The following is a 13,356-nucleotide window of genomic DNA, read 5'->3' as shown; positions in this document are numbered from 1 at the left end:
TACTGATGGTGATAATGGTGGTGGTGATGATGATGATGTCCTTATTTGTGGTGTCAGTAAAGGCATCATCATCTTCGTCTTCGTCGTCATCTTCTTCTTCATCGTCATCATCAGTAAAGACATCATCATCTTCTTCGCCATCATCATCATCATCATCTTCTCCATCATCTTCATCATCATTATCAGGTAGTTAGTAAAGAGCTGTCTAGTCATTTCGACATTCTCCTACCCCAGTCTAAACCCCTGTCTCCAGGTGAAATTTTGGGGTGCACTTCTCCAAGATTACCTAATGATGTTGATGCTATTGTGTTAGTTGGTTGGTTGGCTGGCTGGTTTGGTTGGTTGGTTGGTTGGTTGGTTGGATGGTTGGCTGGATGGATGGTTGGCTGGTTGGTTGGTTAGTTTGTTTGTTGGTTTGGTTCATTAGTTTGTTTGTTTGTTGGTTGACTTGTTGGCTGGTTGGTTAGTTGATCAAGCAATTAATCGACTAATCAGTCAAACCAATTAACCGACCAACCAACCAACCGACCAACCAACCAACCGACCAATTAGGTATCTTGGTGACGGAAGATTCCACATTGAATCGATCATCATTCACAATCCAGGCGTACCTGCTTTCAAGTAAGAATGGTGATTCACTTTTAAACGTTTCACAGCAACAACAACAACAATAATAATAATACTAGTAGTAGTAGTAGTATTAATAATAATAATAATATTAATAGTAATAATAGTAATAATAATTTCCAAACAGATATGACCCCTACAGTAAGACATTCACCAGAGAGAAGTACGATTTCGAGATGTTGCATAAGAATCGGAAACAGGAAATAGATCGAGCCAAAGATTCTAAATGCGTGGCCGTCGTCATGGGCACGTTGGGGAGGCAGGGATCTCCGAGGGTTGTTGAGGTCCGTTTTGATGATGATGACGAAGATGATGACGATGATGATTATGATGGCAGTTACGATGATAATAATATTATTGTTTTTATTATTATTATTATCCAACAACAATTTTACAGACCCTGAAAGCGAAACTTCGATCACGTGACAAAGATGTCGTCGTCATTCTGATGACGGAATTGTTTCCAGATAAGTTGAAACTCTTCGAAGATATTGATGCGTTAGTCGGCTGGTTGGTTGACTGGTTGGTTGGTTGATTGATTGTGATTGGTTGATTGTGGTTGATTGTGATTGGTTGATTGATTGATTGATTGACAGATGGGTCCAGGTAGCGTGTCCAAGACTCTCCATAGATTGGGGTACTGAGTTTCATAAACCCCTACTAAATCCGTACGAGGTCAGCTAATACTTTCATCATCATCATTATTGTTACTATTATTATTATTATTATTGTTGTTGTTGTTATTATTGTTATTATTATTATACGCAGGCCAACGTGATGATGAAGTCGTTGGAGTACCAGCAGACGTACCCGATGGACTACTACGCCAACAACAGCCTCGCCGACTACGCCGTTAATTATAAAGCGCTACATCATTTATTATGATTATTGTTGTTGTTGTGATTATTATTAGTATTATTATTATTATTGTTATTATTATTATTATAGTTTTCCAGTCTAATTTCAAATGATTATTTTTCTATTTCAATGTTTTTGGGTTTGGATTGATTGATTGATTGATCTATGGATTGGTGAATGATTGATTGGTTGATTGATTTGATTGATTGATTGGTTGAATGTATGTATGTACGATTGATTAACCGATTGATTGAAGATAACATTTTATTTTGATTGATTTAACTTACTAAAACATTGCAATAATTTAATACGTGAATCGATCAATCAATCTAATTTATACTCGAGTTTACTTTTAAAATTATAGTTGCCATTAGCAACGTCGTTAATTAATTAGAGTTTATCACTATTACATTCATCCAGTTGTTAGCTTGTCTGGCCGGCTATTCATTTCAAAATGAATAAATACATATAAATTTATTTTCACAATTAGTTAATTGATATAATTAAATTAATACTAATCCAATTAATCGTAAAAATAGTTTCAGTAATAATAATAATAATAATAATAGTAATAATAATAAACCGCAAAATGTTCCCGACAAAACACTTGACTGACGTGCAGCAAAATGAATTGATGAGGGATTTGGTTGCCAGACAGCTGAAGAATCAGAAATTATACACTAACTTTTTTGTTAATCCTAACAAACCTGGTTGGTTCTGTATATCTATGTGTGTGTGTGAATTGTGAATTGTTTCGTATTGTATACTATTAGTGTTTGTCTTTCTCTCTCTTTTCCTCTTTCTATCTCTTTCTTTTCCTCTTTCTCTCTCTCTCATTTTCTTATTTATAATTAATAGTAAAATTTATATTACGTAAATTGTAATTCTGTCTTTTCACTGTAGCCCCATACGTTACTGATAAGCCGACGAGTTTCATTGAAGAGCCATTGAAAGAGGAATGTAAGTGGCTGATGATGTTGCTGATAATGATAGTGAGGATGTTCTCTAATTATTCGATCAATTAATCCTCAATTAACCGATCAATTAATTAACCACTAATTAAGCCATTCGATCAGTAACAATCAATTAAACCGTCAATTATTTTATCGTCTATTGAACCGAAAAATTGCCAATTAGAACGATCAATCAAACACCAATCAACGACTTATTAACAACCAATTAACCGACTTTTTGATTAGTCAATTAACCGACATTTTGATCAAGTCAATTAATTTTCTATCCAACCGAATATTTCATCCATCCCGTTTTGAGGTAAATTTTTAGCAGATTTCTGCGTGAATGACAAGCCGCCTGTAGAAAAATATAAGTACCCACAAACAACTAACATGGAATACGGCTGGGTCCAGAACGAAGACGTCAGTTTAGTCGGTTATGATTATTGGTAGTAGCATTTCTAGAAGTAGTAGCGACAGAAGTAGTAATAGCAGCGGCAGTAGTAGTAGCAGTTAGTTAAGTCAAAAAGTAGACGCGTAAATCAGCGCATTATACAGCTTTCTTTTGTAATTGATTGGTTGATTGATTGATTGATTGATTGATTGAATGGTTGGTTGATTGAGGTATATTGGTTGATTGATTTATTGATGAGAATAGCGATAATGACGATAATGATGATAGCGATGATGGTGATGATGATAATGATCTTCTCAGTTATACAAGGAAAAGTTCAACAAACGTTTCAACCATCACAAAAGCAAGACAGACATGTACCTCTATATGCAACCTAAAGCAACTGCAACAACTGACAGTGCTGCAATGATTGGTCTTGCTGGGACGGATGATAGAGAGATGGAAAAGAATAAAAGAATGGTTCTGATTGATTGATTGGTTGATTGAATGGTTGGTTGATTGAAATGAATGGTTGGTTGATTGATTGATTGATTGATTGCTTGATTGATTGAATGATGAATGGTGGTAATATTATTATCGTAGATAAGATGTATCAGTCATTTATCAATTCACCAATCAATTAACCAATCAGCCATCCAATTAACCAATCAACCATCCAATTAACCAATCAACCATCCAATTAACCAATCAATCAACTATCTATCCAACCAACCGATGAATCCATAGGGTTCTTTGAAGATGTCGCATCTGAATAAGTCAGCTGCATCCGGACGTTCAAATCCCGAATTAATCCAAACTCAAAACCCGAAAACTTCTTTACTGGGTTCAAACAGTCCCAAGATGACTGCGGCCGCAACTATGACCGAAGTGCCTAATCCGGATCAAAATCCGGAACAAAATCCAGAACCAAAACTGAAGGAGCAAATGAATGAATGAATAGTATTTGTTTTTTAATAGTTTTTTTGGTCGGTTAATTAAATTTAATTGACTGATTGACTAATTGATTTACTTTTGAATCTTCGTAACTTTGATTGATTGGTTAGTTATTTGATTAAATGATTGATAAATTGGTTGGTTGGATGTCCATTGTTGAAGTGGAGAACTCAATTTTTAAATGTTTTGAAAAAAAAAAATTTTTATTCATGTCATTTCAGTTCATTTTCATCATTTATATAATTTTGGGTTCAGTGTGTGGGTTCGAATAATGCATTTCGTCACTTTTAAAATTTTTTTTAAAACTTCGTTCACTTTTAAGCGTCCTGATTTTGAAAAATTCGCAACATTTTAAAATTCCTGACACGAAGTTTGCCGGTTTGTGAATAATTTTTCACTAATTTTCAACCATCCGTAAAATTTAATTTTGAAATTTAACCTATTCATTCAATAAAAACTTGAAGTCCTGTTTAAATTTTTTCAAAAATTTCACTTCCAGCTTAAAAGTTTAAGTTTAGAAAAGAACTTTTAGAAGTTAATAAATAAAGTTTGGCAGCTGCAGAGACGAGGAAAAGCAGGGATGTGCTCACTTTCACAATTTCCATCTGTGGTCTCGGTGAGTAGTTTGGCGACGGCCTGCGAGAAAAATGGACACTTAATATCGTGCAAGAGTAGCACTAACCAGGTTGGTTGACTTATTTTTATTTTAAAAAATTATTTATTTGTGATGTGTGTATGTGTTGCGTGTGTGGATATGTTGTGTGTATGTGTGTGAAAGAGAAAAAAGAGAAACAGATAATACTAACTAATACTAATAAAATTAAAATATTACCACTATGAAGTATGAACTATTGTTTTTTATCTTATTATTTCAGTTAATACCTACAATCTCCAAATCATAATCCTAAAAAAACTTAATAATAATGGTAATAATGATAATAATAATAATTATTATTAATTATGCAAGCAGTCTGAACTAATTGGCTTCGGAGATGTGAACTGCGCGACTGAGAAGTGTAAATTTTTCAAGACGAGGGAGCTGACTGCCAGATCGGCCTTCATCAGGTCCGAACTCTCTAAGAAAAATAAATTACTACAAGCCTGGTGGGTTTATTATTATTATTTATTATTATTATTCATTATTATTATTATTATTATTTATTATTATCATTATTATTATTATTTATTATTATTAACATACTTAGGTCCAAAGATGGATTTTCTGGTTTATTCAATGAACTGATACCCAATCATAATCAGGACTCAAGTGGTTATCATCAGCATTATCATCATTATCTTTAGTATTGTTTATGTTGTAATAAAATAATCTCTTATTTTTATCTCATTCATATTCATAAGGATCCCTCTTCTCTCATTGGCTGACCAAACTTTTATCCATCTGCCAATCATATACCTGGGCCAGCCCGCCGTCGGTAATGATAACGATGCTTGTACTGACGACGACGACGATGATGACGTCATTGTTTTTGTTGTTGATGATGATGACAATGATGATGAGGATGGTAATAATAATTAGGGATGCACTGAAGTTCGGCCCCGATCACGACCAAAACCCGGCTTTTTGGTAGCCGGATTTAGGGCCGGATTTAAGAGCCTATCAACATTTAAAAATGTTATAAATAGAAAAAAATTTTTTCATTGTAGTCAATTTTATGTCAATAAGTTAAAAGCTAAGCATACATGACATCACATAAGAACAACATCACTAATTGTGAGGTGAGCTGGACATTTTTCTTTATGCTATAACATGGGTTATGCATGAATTATAAGCTATTATAAGAACTTGTGCACGTGTGTATACTATATCATTGTAACTGACGGATCATATAGCTGCTTAATAAATATATCTATACATATGTATATATATATACATATACATATAGCTACATAAGAGCATAATTTAAGAACATTGTATGTTAAATGTTATGCTATTTACAGTGGAATAAAAAACTTTTTGTACACTGAGATTTTTTCAATAAAAAACAATGAACACTTTTCATGATATCACGATATCATTCTATATCTGGTTTTCTATCATTAACTTATTGTGTATTGGATTGGAGACTCAACCATTGATAAGTATGGAAGATATAGGTGCATGACACGTAAGTGACATTATCATCTTTTATTGGCATGCACATTTCTTTGGGCTAGAAGTTTTATGAATAAATAATTGACTGAGTACTTTTATCTGTATAACATGAATGAATGAATGATTGAATGAATGAATGAATAATTAGACACATGATGTCATCATGTGTCTAATCATAGCGCATGCGCATGAATTTCGTGTTTCATACAGATGAAATGATGCGCTCTTAAGCATTTATAAATGTAACATAACTGGAACGTTTTTGCCGTATCGCACGGCTTCTTCATATATTTGGATTAGTTAACCAATCGCTTGGTGTTATCTTTTGATGTTCGACATGTTGGTAACCGTAACTGTGAGTGTTTTTCTTCTTTTTCTTTTTTTTTTTGAACGAACGTTAAACGGTACCTAAATTTTAGATTTTTATCTTTGAAGTTTTTGAATTTTAAATCCGGCCGAGTCCAGCCAGCCCCGACCAAATTTGAAAAACCTGTATCCGGTTCATCCCTAATAATAATAAAAATAACAGTTATAATAATTATGATAATATTGAAGACCTATAAATGCCAACACACACATCATACATTACATACGTAGGTCCCAGCTGAAGAAATCATCACTGCTTTTAGTCAAACTAGGAACTGGTAATGGTGATGATGAATGATGATGATGAAAATAATGATGATGATAGTGATGATGATGGCGGTTTTGATAATGATCCATCTTGTAGGAAATCCAGTTACATAAGATGCTTTGCCTGGCACCCACATGCTCAAAAACTTGCCATTGCACTTAAAGATGATGAAGTGAGTGAGAGAGAGAGAGATAGTGAGTGAGTGAAAGAGAGTGAGTGAGGTTGATGGTGTTGTTTTTGAATATTAATTGGCATTAATTAGCATATTCATTAATATGCAAGATGGTTTCTAGTTTTCTTGTTTGTTAGCATGCAGTTTCTTTAGCTATGATTTGTGTGTTTATTGATGTGTGGTTAATTTTTTCATTCATTCATCTGTTCGTTCGTTCTTTCGTTCGTATCCGAGAATTTATTTATTTAATTGTCTTTGCTTATTTATATCTATCCCCCATTGCCTAATTTGCCAGATCCTAATCAAACATCATGGCGGCGTTGGTTGTAGTAGTAGTAGTGGTGGTGGTAGTAGTGTTAGTGGTGGTTACAAAACGTCATCATCGACGTCATTGAGCCAGAATGATGACGTCAGACCGCTGAAGCATCCGAGGCAGAGATGCATTAGTTGCCTTTGTTGGAAGTAAGTTAGCTGATTGGTCGGTCGGTCGGTCAGCTGGTTGTCATTTTATTCATTCATCCATTCATTATTCATTCATTCATTCATCTAATAATTCATTTATTCATCTACTCATTCATTCGCTCTTTCTGTTCAAGGCCATTCTCTTCATCTGATCTCGCCGTTGCCAGCTTCGATTGCATACTGATCTGGCATGTGACGTCATCATCGTCATCATCATCATCATCAGCAGCCTCGTCTCATTTTTCATCATCATCATCATCATCGACTGCGCTACCATCATCATCATCATCATTACTGCCGTCGTCGTCATCGTCATCAGTGCAAGTTCTCTCCATTGATAAATCCGGATTAGTCGGATGGATTGAGTGGAGTAGGGATGGGAGTAGATTGGTTGGCTGCTATCCTGGGCTTGGGAACGTGATGGTTGGTTGGTTGATTGATTGGTTGGTTGATTGATTGATTTGTTGATTGAGTGATTGGTTGGTTGGTTGGTTGGTTGGTTATTTGGTTGAGTGATTGGTTTGTTTGCTGGTTGTTTGATTAGTTGGTTGATTGAAATAAGAACAAAAACTTACACATCTCAGATATGGAACACAGATCTGGAGCAATACACCCCACTCCAAAACTTTAACCTCATCGACGCCATCATCCACGTCGCTCTCGCCTTAACCACCACCACTACTGCCACCACCACCACCCCTATCACTCTCACTACCCCTGATTTCAATACTATTTCTAACACCTCCTTCAATAATGGTAGTAAACTCAACAGCAGTAATAGAGGTGACTTCTTTAATGGTAGTGGTGGTGGTAATAGTTTTAATAATAATAATAATAATAAATATAATTATAATTATAATAATAAATATAATTATGATAATAATAACGTTTTAACGTCATTCTCCCCTGATGGATTGAAGCTGGCCGTGTCTTGTTCTGGCACGTGCTTGAGGTTTATTATTTATTTATTATTATTATTATTGTTGTTGTTTATTATTATTAATATTTATTATTATTATTATTTATTAATTACTCAATTCGTTCGTTCGTTCATTCGTTTATTACAAATGAAATTAGAGTTTGGGATTGTACAAGCTGGAGATGTCTCTCGTTGAAATCGAAACTCGGAAGATGTCAGGTCGATCGGTTGATTGATTGATTGATGGATGGATGGATTGGTTGATTGATTGATTGATGGATGGATTGGTTGATTGATTAGTTGTTTGATTGATTGATCGATTGATTGATTGACTGGCTTTTATTGGATGGTTGGTTGATTGGGAGGTCAATAGATGGATAGAATGATGAATCGATTGATTGAAAAATGAGTAAAAAGCTGTATTCTTTTTAATATTAATGACAACAACTACAAAAACAACAATAATAATAATAATAACAACAGTCGATTTCTTGGAGTCCCGACAGTTCGACGGTCCTCTTTACCGTCCAATCAGAGCCCACCGTTTATTGTTTAACCTTGACCCAGTCAGCTGATCTAAGTAAGCCCCTATTGGCTGCAAAACCAGTTAGGGCGGTCCTCACTTTGGACCAAGGGGTGTTCAGACTGATTAGAGAGAATGATGATGGTGGGGGAAATTGTGAGGAAGATGATGATGGTTGTGCTGGTGTCAGCGAAGTTTGGTGGGTTTGATTTCTTCTTTTTTTTTCAAAAATCTTTATTTATTGTTGTTATTTTTTGTTGTTGTTAATCGTCGACGTCATCATCATCGTCACTATCGCCATCATCACTATCTTCATCAGCACCACCATCATCATTATCATCATCACTATCATCAGCATCGGCGGCCTGGTTCAGCAGATGGTCTGGGATGAGCATGGAGAACGACTTGCTGTCTCTTTCAAAAGTTGGCTTCTTTTGTTCGTTCATTCGTTCGTTCATTCGTTCGTTCGTTCTTTCGCTCCTACGTTTGTTCGTTCACTCATTTATCAGTTCGGCTGCTAAACTTGTTTATCGTTTTTGTTACTGATTATTTATCAACTGAATGACTAACTTATTGATTGATTAATTGATTGAATGAATAAATGATCGAATGAATGATTGGTTGATTGAATGAATGAATGAATGATTGACAGGTCAATCATCGTCTGCTTTCATTGCGTTGTTCAGAACAAGATGCATGCCGACTTTTGAAGCCAATCTGATGTAATGATTGACTGATTGAATGAATGAATAAATGAGTGAATGAACGAGTCAATGGTTAGATGAATGAATAAATGAATGAACAAATGAATGAGTGAATATACTAAATGAAAGAAAACCCGTTTTTTTACCAAGCTTAATTTCTTCCATTTTTCTCTCATTTTCAAACCAACCAACCAGCCATCTTTCTTTCATTCGATCATTTTTTTCATTACATCTCTCCAGCCATCAATCCATCCATCAATCCATTCATCAATCCATCCATCAATCCATCCATCGATCAATCAAAGAGGATTTATAAGGGGAAAAGCCAACGAAACGATTGCCTGCATGTCATTCAAACCTCATTTTCAATATGGTTCGCTTTTAAGCCTGGTCAGTTTATTATTATTATTCTTATTATTATTATTACGGTTGTTTGTACTCTCGTTACTATTGTGTTAACACTTTATTAACATAATTTATCAATTCATTCACTCACTCTAGGCCTGGTCAACTGGAAGGATAGCCCACGTCCCACTGTTCTACACGCCCGGAACGTCGTCAACGTTAAACGATCGTCACAAAAAGTTTGGTGTTTTCGATCATGACGTCACTGCTAATATTACTGCAGCTAGCTTTAATGATACTACTGCTACTAATTTTGATACTAGTATCTGTCGTAGTAGTGGTAGCGTCCTTAGGGACGCCGCCAAGATGGGCTATGACTATGATCTCTACGCTGCTCCAGATAAGGATTTTGGTTATGATTATGGTGCTGCTGCTACTACTACTGCTGCTGCTGCTGGTGGTAGTGGTGGTAGCGATGATTTCGACGAAAAGATCATTTCAGGATTTTTCTCTGGTAGTGAAAACAGAAGTGGAAAGGTCAATTTGTATTCTGTAAGAAAATGATGATGATAGTGATAGTAATAATAATAATAATGATGATGATGATAGTAATGATGATGATGGTGAACATGATAGTGATAGTATGATAATAATTATTATTATTGATTTTATGGATTTTATTATTTCTATCTTGTTTTTTCAACCACTTGGGACTCGTTGTTCTTTGTATCTTATCACTATTATCATTATTAATAGTGTTATTTGATTATTTTTGTGCTATTTTTATTTTATAAATCTGAGAAGTTTTGGTAAGTGTTCGTTTTCGTCAGCTCAACTGTGTGTGTGGTGTGTGTATAGGTAGGAATATTACGCTTTTAAATGTAGGTTTTAAATTGATTATGACGCCCTACATTATTAATTTGGCAGTCGACGTTTTTTGACGTTTAGTCGTACCGTTCACTTTTCGTTGATTTTTCTTTTAAAATGTCATAAAGTTACGTCCTGGAATTAAAGTTTTTCTCCCTAAAAGGCTAAAGTTAGTGAAATTTTATTTTTGAGGTTTGAATTTTTTGCTAATTTTGAGTTAAAAATATAAAAAAACTGGCTTTTGCGTTCATTTTTTGGCTACCATATTTTCCTTAATAATTCCAAAAGCAAAAGTGTGTGTTGTAATTGTGATCATGAAAATGAATCAACCACCTATATTTGTTGGTTCGGCAGTCTCTGATTGGCTGGGGATAAGAATAAATATATAAGTCTGATTGAAATTGTAAATGTGTCTGTAAGTAATTAACTGTAAAAATAGGTGATTTTAATTTTTAAATGATATAATAATTTAAATTTATTATTGAATATAATAAGTTTAATTTTAATTTTTAAGCTTTAAAAGTATTTACTATTATTAATTAACAATAATTAAATTAATTTATTAGATATACATTTTGAAATTTTTTGGCAGAAATTTTGTTTAAAAGGCTTTTAATTTTAAAAAAATACTCTTACTGCTTACATCATGAAATTTATTCTAAGAATTATTTTGATTTAATAATTTCATTTAATTATTTAATTAAAATGGGGTTTTCTGTTTTTATTTCCATAATATAGATAAAAATATCTTTAAAATAGGAAAAAAGTTTTTATTGAAAATTGAATTTAAATCTTACAGATAAAAAGCAAACCAAGTCTAAACTCTAAATCTAGAGAAAAATTTATCTCTTTGTCATCTGGTCAATCACCAAAGACAATTAATCAAAATGACCTTACTGTGGACCCTGACAGCCACGTTTTTGTATGCAGAAATAGTTGTCTGCATCATTCTAATGCTGCCCATTATTTCCCCTAGCAAGTTAGTTCAGATTAGTGATTAGGCATTTGAATTAATTTTATGTATGGCTGTTTTTTTTGTCATAATTAGTATAATAATTGTAAAGAATTATGTTTCAAAATTAATTATTATCAAACAAGTTTTATAATTAGTGAATTTTAACCTCATTCACAGATGGAGATCTCTGTTCAAATCTCGTGCAATGAATTTTATAGTCTCGTACGCTAACTTTTACTTTGGTCTCTTCCTACTTTTGCTTGCTGTCATGTTTATTGGTTGGTTGGTTGGTTGGTCGGTTGGTCAGTTGGTTGGTTGGCTGATTAATTCTCTGATTGGTTGGTTGGTTGGTTGATTGTTCTGTCATTGTTCTCTGAGGTTTTTATGAAATAGTTTTTTCAGATGTTTTATACGTATCCATCTCAACTTAAAAAACCATTTTTCTCTCTCTTTCTCATTTATCTCTCTCACACACACATTCTCTCTCCTATTTAGTTCCATCCTAATTCTTATTTTCCTCTGACAGACGCAATTAGGGAGATCAGGAGATTTTCGGCGCCACTGGCGAACGACGAACTGAAGGGCAACCCGATGGCTGAGAATATGCAGCACATGAAATTATTTAGGGCCCAGAGAAATTTCTACATCGCGGGTTTTTCCATGTTTTTGTTTGTGTTAGTATTTTTCTATGGTGTTGTCGTTGTTGTTGCCATGTTGTTGTTGTTGTTGTCATGTTGTAATGGTGTTGTTGTTTTAACACGCAGCATCTTGAGACGAATGGTCGTGATGCTGAACAACTCAGCTATCCTACAGGCAGATTGTGAAGCAGCCAAGAAGCAAGCTGCTAGTGCTACAGCTGCCGCCAAGTCGCTTATCGATAACCAAGATAACGCTAACGTATGAACTGGACGATTTGATTGGCTGGTTGATTTGCTGGTTTTGTGGTTTTAATTGACTACTTGTAGACCAAGGGGTTGGAGGTTTGGTACCTGGAATGTAGGCACGTTGACAGGAAGAAGTTTGGAAGTGGTGGAGGAGCTGCAGAGGAGAATGGTTGACGTGGCTGCATTACAGGAGGTCAGATGGAAGGGTGAGGGTACAAGGTTTGTGGGGGCTAAAGGTGGAAGATATAAGTTGTGGTGGAAGGGGGATGATGGTACGGGAGGAGTTGGTGTGATGGTAAGAGAAGAGTTGTTGGAGCAGGTGTTGGAAGTGAGGCGGAGAAGCAATGGGGTAATTGTGGTGGTGATGGTGTTTGGAAAAGTAATAGTGAGGGTGATATCAGGATATGCTCCGCAACAAAGTAGGAAGGAAGAGGAGAAGGATAGGTTTTATGATGATGTTTCTGACGAAATTGGGCAAGCGGGGTTGAATGAGTTTGTGGTGTTGTTGGGTGATTTGAATGGTCATGTGGGGGGGATGCAGACGGATATGAAGGTGTACATGGGGGATGGGGATATGGTATACGGAATGAGGAAGGGTGTAGAGTGTTGGAGTTAGCGGATGCACACAGCATGGTGGTGGGGAACACTTGGTTCACAAGGGAACCAGCGCGATTGATTACTTATAGGTCAGGGGAACATAGATCGATGATCGACTATATATTGGTAAGGGCCAAACATAGGAAGTATGTGAAGAATGTGAAGGCGATACCTGGTATGTTGCAGCATAGTATGGTTGTGATGGATGTGACATCAAAAGAAATGGGGAGGAGGAAGAAGGATAAGTTTGTGGCAAAGAGAAAGACATGGAAGTTGCAGGATGCAGAGGTGAGGAAGGCATTTGAAGTGAAGTGTGGCTGAAAATTGGGAGAGTGGTAAGGATGGAGATGTTTGGGAGAGATACAGGGACTGTGTGTGGCTACGGCAGATAAAGT

General features: G+C 35.2%; 3 protein-coding genes across 3 annotated transcripts in view; all 3 read left to right on the top strand.

Moving 5' to 3' along the window:
* Nucleotides 1–1,512, top strand: part of HELRODRAFT_113590 (hypothetical protein) — a gene marked incomplete at its 3' end in the record, with an annotated part of 3,736 nt that extends 2,224 nt beyond the window's left edge. Inside the window, exons 8-13 of the mRNA XM_009023931.1 lie at nucleotides 187–308; nucleotides 553–621; nucleotides 755–911; nucleotides 1,025–1,125; nucleotides 1,224–1,302; nucleotides 1,396–1,512. Of these exons, the coding sequence (XP_009022179.1) occupies nucleotides 187–308; nucleotides 553–621; nucleotides 755–911; nucleotides 1,025–1,125; nucleotides 1,224–1,302; nucleotides 1,396–1,512 (645 nt within the window). The remainder of the gene's footprint in view (nucleotides 1–186; nucleotides 309–552; nucleotides 622–754; nucleotides 912–1,024; nucleotides 1,126–1,223; nucleotides 1,303–1,395) is intronic.
* A 2,610-nt stretch (nucleotides 1,513–4,122) lies between these two features.
* On the top strand, nucleotides 4,123–10,458 carry HELRODRAFT_192813 (hypothetical protein). The gene is made up of 16 exons (XM_009023930.1): nucleotides 4,123–4,164; nucleotides 4,286–4,471; nucleotides 4,754–4,890; nucleotides 4,992–5,056; nucleotides 5,143–5,219; nucleotides 6,497–6,543; nucleotides 6,630–6,705; nucleotides 7,001–7,167; nucleotides 7,302–7,590; nucleotides 7,752–8,119; nucleotides 8,245–8,305; nucleotides 8,570–8,808; nucleotides 8,965–9,032; nucleotides 9,262–9,331; nucleotides 9,619–9,703; nucleotides 9,815–10,458. Exons 2-16 carry the CDS (start codon nucleotides 4,367–4,369, stop codon nucleotides 10,220–10,222), a joined length of 2,262 nt encoding a protein of 753 aa, XP_009022178.1. The 5' UTR covers nucleotides 4,123–4,164; nucleotides 4,286–4,366; the 3' UTR covers nucleotides 10,223–10,458.
* Nucleotides 10,459–10,631: 173 nt separating this feature from the next.
* Nucleotides 10,632–13,356, top strand: part of HELRODRAFT_155003 (hypothetical protein) — a 6,453-nt gene continuing 3,728 nt past the window's right edge. Inside the window, exons 1-5 of the mRNA XM_009023929.1 lie at nucleotides 10,632–10,694; nucleotides 11,325–11,504; nucleotides 11,658–11,758; nucleotides 12,007–12,154; nucleotides 12,245–12,377. Of these exons, the coding sequence (XP_009022177.1) occupies nucleotides 11,413–11,504; nucleotides 11,658–11,758; nucleotides 12,007–12,154; nucleotides 12,245–12,377 (474 nt within the window). The 5' untranslated portion in view covers nucleotides 10,632–10,694; nucleotides 11,325–11,412. The remainder of the gene's footprint in view (nucleotides 10,695–11,324; nucleotides 11,505–11,657; nucleotides 11,759–12,006; nucleotides 12,155–12,244; nucleotides 12,378–13,356) is intronic.

This window comes from Helobdella robusta, assembly GCF_000326865.2.
Source record: "Helobdella robusta unplaced genomic scaffold HELROscaffold_38, whole genome shotgun sequence".
NCBI lineage: Eukaryota > Metazoa > Annelida > Clitellata > Rhynchobdellida > Glossiphoniidae > Helobdella > Helobdella robusta.
Note: the sequence above shows the minus strand (reverse complement) of the source record. Positions and strands in the feature narration are given on the sequence as shown.